Here is a 9,988-nt window from a genome sequence, read left to right as displayed (position 1 = left end):
ACTGTGGTCCCACCTGCCTTGAGATAATTCACAAGCTCCCCCTATGTAGTTCTTGGGTTATTCTGCACCTTTCGGGTGATCACTGATACCGCACGAGGGGATATCTTTCATAGTTACTGCCAAAAATTATCCTTGGAAAAGTTATTGCATGAATTTACATGAATTTCTCTCTAAATGTTTGAAAAAGTGACATTTGAATATTGTCGTGCTTTTCCCCCCATATGATAATGCTAAATGTGCCAAAACTGAGCAGGATTTTAGAACGTGCATCATTTTATAAACGGCGCCCCATTCTTGGGCACATAACTGGTCATTGGGAGCTAGAATTCTTGCTGTTTGGTTGGGGTTCAAATATTTAATTTCTGCATCAAATGCAAATAGTCATAGATGTTACAAAATGCAGTTTTCTGGATTTTTTTTGTTGATATTTTGTTTCTCACTGTTAAAATACACCTACCATTTCAACTTTAGATCACACATTTCTTTGCAAGTGGCCAAACTTGCGAAATCGGCAGGGGTTCAAATACTTAATTTCCCCACTGTAAATGAGTATAGAAAAAAAGTTTTTAAAGTGAGTGGCAAAACGGAGGGCCGATGTCTAATTTATTAGCGGACCGCCCCAAAAATTATGAGCTAAAGGCCAACTCTGCCCCCCCCCCCCCCCCAGTGATCCACTAGCCTTTTGTCATCCGGGAGGCTGGTCACCTATTTACCCTACAGAAAACTAAGAAATGTGTTGCTGCTGGCTCAAAACATGAATTACAACACCACTTTAATGTGGGGAAGTCGCGTTAAATCACCGTTCGTTACAGTACAAAAGGTCAGTTGGTTGACATAGCTCTGTGGAATGGGCGTCAGGGCTCTTACCAGCGCCCCTAGACGAGACATCTTGATGTGTAGTGTGGCTGCTCGTGCCGCGCCCGCCTCTTTTAAGTGGGAGGAACACAGACCATCTGTGTGTCGGTTCAAATATTTTGCACCTTAGAAGAATAACTAAAAACTCGATGGGCAAATAAAGAGGGCAGCTTTTGCGTATAGCTGGAGCATGGCGCATAATGAGACGAATGTCGTTCTGAATTACCTTAACAGAGCTGAGTGCTTGACGATTCAATGACATCTCCAGGGTAAAATGAGCGCTGTAGGCTACAGAAGCCTACACGAAAATGTTGTAGGCGTGGATAATTTAAAGTCATAATTAGCCTATATCACACGCAAGAGTTAAGAGGTTTAAACAGCAATGTATACATGCAACACATTAACAAAGACAAGGCAAGGCAAGGCAAGTTGACACCACATCTAAACTAGTGGCCTAGCTAACTCTGTCTCCCTATCACTAACGTTAAAGTTGAAGATGAGTTAGGCTTTTCAAATCTAAAGCTCAACTACTGTACAGTAATCAGATTGTGATCAGACCGTAAAGGACATAACAGACATGGGGTCATTATTAAACTTTGCTCATTTATTTACAAATTGCAGAGTTCTGTGTTGTGGTTCTTAAAGAGTCGATTCCCCCAAACAACCTAAAAACAGAGTCATAAAACACATCTGTCCATTGGTAAGTTTCAAAACAAGAAAGTTGCCCTCAAACGTGGCAGCATTCAAAACAGAAACAAGGAACATGCACACACATTTAGAATCCATCCAAACCTCCAAAATAGATTTATTATAAAATATAGTCCTTAGTATAAACATCTAAAGATTCATAAATTAGACACTGATCCTGACCAATAAACATCTGTAATGAGGAAATCGTAAATTTAAATATTACACCTCTCTTCAGCTGTTTTTGTGTACTAAAATAGCACATAGCTACCCTTTTGTCAGTGAAAAATATATTCAACATGTCACTATTGCTCGCAATGCTTATAAACAGGTACTGGATGCATCGGACATTGAGCACACAATAATTGTTTGGCTTGAATGCAAGTCTTTTTTTTTTAAGAGAAAGAATGAATGAACATAGAAAGAAACACTGTCCTCAGAGACCAAATCTGCCTGAATGAAGAAGAAAAAAAAAAAAAAAACTGTTACCCAACCTGTGCTTTGAGCCTACGTCCCCATCATTCAAGTTTGAGACAAAAGCATGGAACAAGGGCAGTGGTGGAGTGAGCAGCCGTCAATCAAAAAACATCAGAGCTCAATCTGGCAGCACACTCATGAAGATACTTTCACCAGACAGAATAACAAATTGAAATAATACAAATTCAGACTCCCACAAGTTAATACATGAAACAAAATAATCCAGGTAGATAACGTTAGTGGAACGTGACGTGATGGTAGTTTTTGATGACAATGGTTGTTTTTTTCCCCACCCGCGCTCTACTTTTCTACCCACATCCTACGTCAGTAATACCACATAACTCATAACACGCACGCACGCCTAAAAGCCATTCAGCAAAAGCATGACAGGATGCTGGGACGGGAAGGACACCCGTCCACCTTGACTTATCTAGCAAGTTTGACGTCCCACTTCAGTATTCCCGTCTTGTGCCAGCCGGGTCAGAGGCCACAGCTTAAAAGATTGTCTGTCCGCCTGTCTGATCTTTGGACAGGACTGCCTCAAAATGGCCTTTACAACAAGTCAGTGTGGAGACGACTATGCAATTACAACAGCTTAGCAACTCAAAGAGAGGCCCTGAAGGTCCTGACTAGCAGACGTGAAACAAAACAAAAAAAGAATAATGTGACGGCAAGATGGTGCTATGGCGCCATCTAGTGTAAACACACACCAGTTACAGCCACTACACTACCTCTATACTGCTGTGAACTCGTATGTCTCTCTACCCTGTTGCTATAGAACTCTGTGTGCCTTAATCGCATAACTTCTGTATTCATACAGATCCCAAGGAAAGCACCTCATATCACCAGGACACACACACTATTGACTTTTCATGGTAACTTCACAGGAGACAAGGATTTCAGTACAGTTTTCACCCTTCACAGGAGTTGCTTTGCCAGCATTGACGGATTATCATCATAAACATATACGAGATGATTTGTTCAACATGCAGCTTTTGTTATGTTTCGGTGAGGCCGTAAGCTTAAGAGTTACGCAAGACTTGGGCCTTCTGGGAGAGAGATTTGTTGGAGGGTGAAAATCCTTCGTGCAGAAGTGGGTCTGGCGAAAAACGGATACGAAAAGCAAAGTGACCCAATGGCGAGAAACATTTTGAGCCCCACCACCAATTGAGGTCAAGCCAGGTGAAATACCAATTTTGTCCGCTGAGGATGAAAATATGAATGGACAAAGAGTGAGTGTGCTATCCTGAATTTCCTGATTGTTTCACGTTGAACTGAGTACAGACCTTAACGGAAATGTGTAAGTGTTTGCATTTGATTGGATATCTATTCTATTACTACTCAGTAGGAAATCAGGACAAAAAACAGCCGAACCAACAAAACTTTTCAATGGCGTTCAGCAAACACCTCAAGTCACAATGGCACCCATTTTGGAATCCCTGATTTTGGTCCTTTTTTGTCTGTAAAGGTTATTGCTCTGGGTCTCTCAGTGACTGCAGGTTGTCTGTCTCGCATCACCAAAACCTCTCACATGCTTCCTGCCTGTCTCCTTGGCAACACTGCCTTGTGTTTACACAAACAGGAAGGCAAAGACTTTGTGTCCATTTGGTCATGCTCTACATCAAATCCAGTTTGTTTCAATTAACTTTTAGTTCCGATCTGACAGCACCCTGATCTGACAGCATGCTTGTTTCGCTTCCCCTAAATATAATAATAAAACCAAAAAGACTCACGAAAAAGAACTGACACAACCTCAAGTTACTCAATGAGTGTTTAAGGCAACACTCGAGACTAGAGGAAGGGCAGAGAACTCTCATCTTTGCGACAGACGGCTGTTTTTGACACAGGTCGTTAAGCTTATGTTCAAGGTGACACAACCACAGGAATGCAGATAGCTGCATGTTATGAGTAGAGCTAAGAGGAGGGCCAGTTGCTTCTCTCGTGAGGCAAGCGAACGCACTCTCAACTAAGCCAAACACAAACTGAGAAGGTGTAGCCTACTCCTGCCTGCGCTAATAAATAAATAACAAAAACAAACGGCACATGTTCGACTCCATTAAGCATTAAGCAATATCTGTCAAACAGAGGCTTTGGTGGAGAGATGTAGCTCTGTGTATGCATTATCTTGTGTGTCACAAGCTAGCCTGGAAAGACGTGCCAAGTAACGTGCGTGAAAACATCCATGTGTCGATGCATAGCAGCATGCAATGTAGCGGAGAGGACCTTCTTCACTTCCCAAGGGCCGAGCAAAAGCCTGAGCAACCAATCCCTGACCCTCTGCGCCCTGGCCTCAAGGTACATTCTCCCTCTCCGCTTCTCCAAAGAGCAGGAATATTAAACAAAAACAAAAAACAAACAATGGCATTCATTTGGGGGTGGGTGGGATAAATGGCTCCTTTCAGTGTGGAGACACTGCGGAACTATACTGTCGCTTATGTCGACCTTGTGCCCACGCTCTCTTCCTTTAACGCTTTGGGGGCTTCGCAGCTCAACCGCTGGACTTGAGGATTGGTTGTATGACAGAGCTCTGTGCCCCAGATGGCCTTCCTGGCAACACCATAGCAGCAGCAGCAGCAGCAGCAGAGCCTCGACCCTGGCCAATCAGCAGACCAGGGACCCTGACCAATCAGCAGAGCAGGGACCCTGACCAATCTCAGAGTGTCCTGTCCTGCGGAACTTCATCCTCAATTTGCTCCAGGGTTCCACAAAAGTGTATGTGTGTTGGGGTGGGATGGTGGTTCTCAGTCGTGCTACAAAGGTAGCAAGAAAATGGCTAACAAGACACCACAAAAAGAGGTTTAAAGCTCCATAACGGTCATGTCTCTCCCCCAGTGAAAGTGCCCAATGTGGTCGTAATGCCAGGCTCAAAGTGTGCTTCGCTTATGAGAAACAAATGTCAGGGGACCCAGTGAATAGAGCACAAGGCTAACTGTGTAACACGACAGCAGCAGCAAGGTGTTGTTATAAATAAAGCTTACTGACTATAGCAGTCTAGAGAGAAGCCTGAGCCGGTATAAATTTCTTTTTTATAAAAGCACTTAGGTTAACATCTACTTATGAGTTGGTGGGGGGGAAAAAGGACAGAAAGAAAAAGTACTTCCGACAGCTGTGATCTTGAGCAAATAAGCCAACATCCTTGCTTGGTCAGGTCAAAATGGTCATGAACCTTTTACAAAATGGGCAGCTGCAACACATCCTGACCAATATGTGTTGTCCGACCTCGGGGAAGCTCGCCGCTCCTATGACATGAACAACTCATTACTGTAGGCTTTAAGGCCAGATGGGGGCCATCTGAGGAGTTCTGCACAAATAAAAAGGACTATAAACTTAAGACCCTACAGACAGGAGGTACTGCACATGAGCAGAGAGAACACAGACCCGACGGCAAACCCTCTCCCCTAAGAAACTAACAGATTTCGACCAAACGTCCCAAGTGTGGTGATGTTTTATAAATAGCCATCATCTCAGCCTTCGCTTGCTTGTTTGTTTGTTTGTTTGTTTGTTTGTTGGTTGTTCTCCTAGGACACCTGTTCACCCGTGGTGTCACACAACGGCTGAAGACCACGTGTGGCTGACAAACAGGTAGTGGAATTGTGTGTGAAAAAGGGACACTATTCTCTATTGTGGGGTGGCCTACCAGAGGCCGGGAGAAAGGCAGGCTGGGTGGCAGGCAACAAACACAATAGAGGAATCTGTAGCTGAGGACAAAAAAAAAAAAAACGTGACAAGATGAAGGTCCATGGAATTGATTGGGGGGGGGGGGGGGGGGTCCGTGATCGGGCATGGGAGGTGGGCATCAATATACATTCCACCAACCCCTCCTACACACACACACACCCCCCCCCCCGTCTAAAAGCCCCCATTCCTCCTCAGGGGCAGATGGAGCTAGGGATGGGGGTCAGGGTACAGGGGGGTGTAGGGGATCCGTAGTAGAGGGGGTCAGTGATGGGGAAGAGCAGCAGGAAGAAGAGCAGCACGCCCATCAGGTAGAAGGAGAGGACGGTTAGCCGCTGCGGGTGGTCCAGGGCCGCACTCACTGCTGGGAAACCCATGTAGTTGCAGAAGGAGTGACACAGCACTGGACCTACCAGGTGACCTGTAGAGAAAGAAGGAGAGGAGGGAGAGAGGGAGGGGGAGAGAGAGAGAGAGAGAGAGAGAGAGAGAGAGAGAGAGAGAGAGAGAGAGAGAGAGAGAGAGAGAGAGAGAGAGAGAGAGAAGGTATAAGGGGGTATGGTTTTAAAGAACAAGGACAAAAACAGCATTATAAAGGAACAGAGATGAACCGAAATAAAAAAACAGTGAGTATGGAGAACGGAGTAAAGACAGGGCGTAAAGGAGAGGTTAAAGAGAACAATATTGGGGGAAAGGGAGGAGAAAAAAAAAGAAAAGAACAAGAAAAAAAGAATCAAAAGCAACATAGGGATATGGAGGACAGTAGGAGTGAAGAGATGAAAGAGATTTATTGATAAGTGTTCCACCTGCAAGTTGGAGGCCCATTCCATCTTTACAAGTCTGAGCAAAACACACACACACACACACACACACACACACTCACCGGTTCTGAGAAAAATGAAGGCGCAATAAGCTCCAAACACTGCAGTGTATGAGAACTGGAAAACTGCAAGACAAACACACACACACACAATCAATCAATTTCACACAAAAAAAACCGAATCTAACATCAGAAACAGCAAAGTGTTTCAAGGATTTCTACAACCATCTTTGTACAAACAAAACCTTGGTTGAAATGTTATTCTTTTCTTCATACAAACAAAACACAGGTAACAAGTTCTGGCCTTCCACTTAAATGTGCTGCATGTTAGTATAACATCTCAATGAGAAGACTGCTGTGTTAAGCTCGTAATCTCGTCTTTCAAATTAACATAATTTCCGAAGGGTTTAAAACAAGTTCTAATTCTGACCACCAACAACGGCACACTGCATAAATAACAGTTTAATACAGATTTATCTATCTCATTTATGTGCCTTGATTGCCTCGTGTCAGGAGAGGATAGGTTAGCAGGTGCAGGTTTGCCGGGTTAGGCTTGGAGCCAGTCCGTTGAATCGCCTACCTGCAGCGAGGAAAATCCCCGAAACGGTGCCCTGCCGGAACCGCAGCAGCTCAATCACATGGTGGAAATGGGCTGAAAAAAAAACAAAACATGTCAATAGAAAATCCATCGACGAACAAAATGTTCATTTTGAGAGTAAGTTCTTATATTTTTCAGAAATAGTTAAAGCATAGTTAATATACAAAATGCACTGTAAATAAACTTCACATATCTAAATCACTTGCTTTATAGCTAGATATAACTTGTGCATGCAGTAAACACCAAGCACTGGAGTGACTGTACAGGCCAGATCTTTCCAAAATAGCACGATTCATAAAATCTCGGCAGGAGGCTGACATTGGGGCATACTGGTATGGCAGACATGCACGCTGGTACACACAATAACACTCATTTAGAATAAACTATACATCTGAGCAGCTTAAAACATCACACACATAAAAACAATCAACTTTCTTCAATAAACGATCTACTATGTTCAGAGACACACACACACATCCACTTACCTACGCCAAAGAAGAGCGGGCACGTGAGGATGGCAGTGCTGGGGCCAGCACAGGGTACCAACATGGGCAGCATGCAGGCGCGGAACACCAGCTCCTCCGTCAGCGGCGCCACCACCTGGTTCCGCAGCCAGCGCATGTCACTCAAACAGAGCGCCCAGAAACGAGGGTCTGAGAGGAGGGGGGGAAGATCAGAGCCAAGAAAAGAGAGAGAGAGAAAAAGAACAGAGAGAGAGAGACAGAGAAAACAGAAGGGATGGGAGGGTACAGGACAGAAATGAGAAGAGGAATAGACAGCCGACCAGAAGGAAAAAGGGAGAAAGAGGCAGTGTATGAGTGAGGGCAGAGAGAGACAAAAAAAAGATCACATCAGAGAGTGAACTCTGAACATGGCACTGAAATGACTAAAATAGTGAGAGAACATTCAGCATCTGCTTCACACCAACACACACACACACACACACACACACACACACACCTCACCTACAATCACTCGAATGCCATCAATAAACCCCCAGGGACAATCCATTGCCAGCTGGATTAGGGGCCCCAGAAAAAGCACCTGTGGAGGGGACAGAAGCATTCTCAAAACCTCAATTTCAAAAAACACTTTAATAGTATCCGCACCATACATCCAAATTCAAGTATGAACTCAATTTCACAATTTACTTTAAATATAAAGGGCACTGACTTCTGAAGAGCCTGTGACTATTCTACTCTTTTTCTATTTTGGGCTTTTGCTTCTACATCCCTGAAGTATCCGGTTGTACCATTCAACTTATGAAAGCAATGACACTCACCATGGTAAGCACGAGGGGCAATATTATGGCTGGCACCAGGCCCTCCAGGCGGATGCCCATCAGCGCCAACAGTGATGGCTCCGGCTGAGGAGAGGACAAATTGACTCTTTCAGGACAAGAAGGACGAGTGCGAGTAACAATACAGAAGTATAGTATGCACTTTACTGTAAGAATATTTCGGGGTCTTTATTTGTATTAAATAACTGGTTATCTAGCAAGGACACCTACGATGTGGTCTTACCTTCACGCCCGTGAATTCTTTCCATGCCCACACGAACACCGGAGATAGGGTTGACACGATGAGCACAGAGGTAAAGCGTCTTTTGATGACCGCTGGATGGTCCCTGAAATTAAGGCAAATAGGAGGAGACACAATCATACAACAGTCGAGTCTGATTACAAATACCCAAGAGACAATATGACTATAAATAATATGATGTGAAGGCATCGAAAGGCACGTTGAGCTACGCTGACAGGGTTCAATTCGCTATGACCCTGAACTAATTAACTAACAAGCTAGCAATGTCAGTGTTAAAATGGTGGCTGCCTTTACAATAGTGCTACAGAATATTGTCCAAGCTTTAACTTAGACCCTCGAAAAATAACAAAATAAACTGTAACAAATTAGCTAGCTTAGCTCAACCGGTAGCTCGCAAACACACAATTGCTGAATTTCTTTAAACTAAAAGCAAGGAGAATATGTTCACTATGCAAAGGGGACATGATAAAAACAAAGCTGCAAGACCGTGTGAGAACTGAGGCAACCACACAAAGTTAACAACCAAACAGATCCTAAAGAATTAGAAAAATCCAAAATATGTCAAAGAAATATGACTAGTTTGGCTAGCTAGTTTGGCGTTCGACGAAGGCTATTAGCAGCTAAGGCAGCCTCAGACAGGTTAACTAACGTTATGTACAACGCAACAAAACCCATTAGCAGGTTGTATATATGATAAATTGGACAACAGTTTTACCTTGGCAGGTCGCTTCTCCACACATACAAACTTCCAACGTACGAGCATGCCAGCAGTAAACAAGACAACACAGACACCCAGCAGAGTCCGTCTGGAGGCACAAACCCAACATCCTTGTGTATTTGGTTTGAGATAAAACTTGGCGTCAAATAATCATCCTCTGGCATGGCGAGGGGGACGGGCTGAAGAGCAGGCTTTAAAATTATGCAAGTAAAGAATTACTATACGAGTAAAGCAAACCGAAAGAACTTGTAAAAGCAAAAAATCAAGATGAAAGGTGTAAAAACAAAAGCACAACCTCTGTGGCTACATAAACCGTAGCTGGCATTTTGGCGCCATGAAATGACGTCACTGTGCAGCGTCTACTCTTATTTACGTCAAAGACTTTGGTTACTGTTACAAATGTTCCTCTCATTCTTGTCTGGTTGGACCAGACTCTTGGCTTTATTATTCTAGGTAGACTTTTTTGTTGTTGTTGTCAATTAATGACTAAAGAATGCTACTACAGGATCCAATATTGTTCTCCCTTCCCTACAGTTAGTCTGGGTTTAAAGTTAAAATGTAGGCTCAGTCTATGGAATACAATATGCTTCCCATTTGTGTAAACAACCAAATGTTCTTTT

At 43.6% G+C, this 9,988-nt stretch overlaps 1 protein-coding gene across 1 annotated transcript; it reads right to left on the bottom strand.

Annotated features, from left to right (window-relative positions):
* Window positions 1-5,888: 5,888 nt before the first annotated feature.
* Window positions 5,889-9,558, bottom strand: rce1a (Ras converting CAAX endopeptidase 1a; the record flags this gene model as incomplete). Its single annotated transcript, XM_080839393.1, has 8 exons — window positions 9,366-9,558; window positions 8,633-8,735; window positions 8,392-8,475; window positions 8,075-8,153; window positions 7,595-7,762; window positions 7,092-7,163; window positions 6,575-6,637; window positions 5,889-6,115 (listed from the first exon to the last, which is right to left on the bottom strand). Exons 1-8 carry the CDS (start codon window positions 9,530-9,532, stop codon window positions 5,889-5,891), a joined length of 963 nt encoding a protein of 320 aa, XP_080695519.1. The 5' UTR covers window positions 9,533-9,558.
* Window positions 9,559-9,988: the final 430 nt, after the last annotated feature.

Source organism: Sprattus sprattus (genome assembly GCF_963457725.1).
Source record: "Sprattus sprattus genome assembly, chromosome: 5".
Lineage (NCBI taxonomy): Eukaryota > Metazoa > Chordata > Actinopteri > Clupeiformes > Clupeidae > Sprattus > Sprattus sprattus.
The sequence above is the reverse complement of the archived record's forward strand: the minus strand, read 5'-3'. Positions and strand labels throughout refer to the sequence as shown.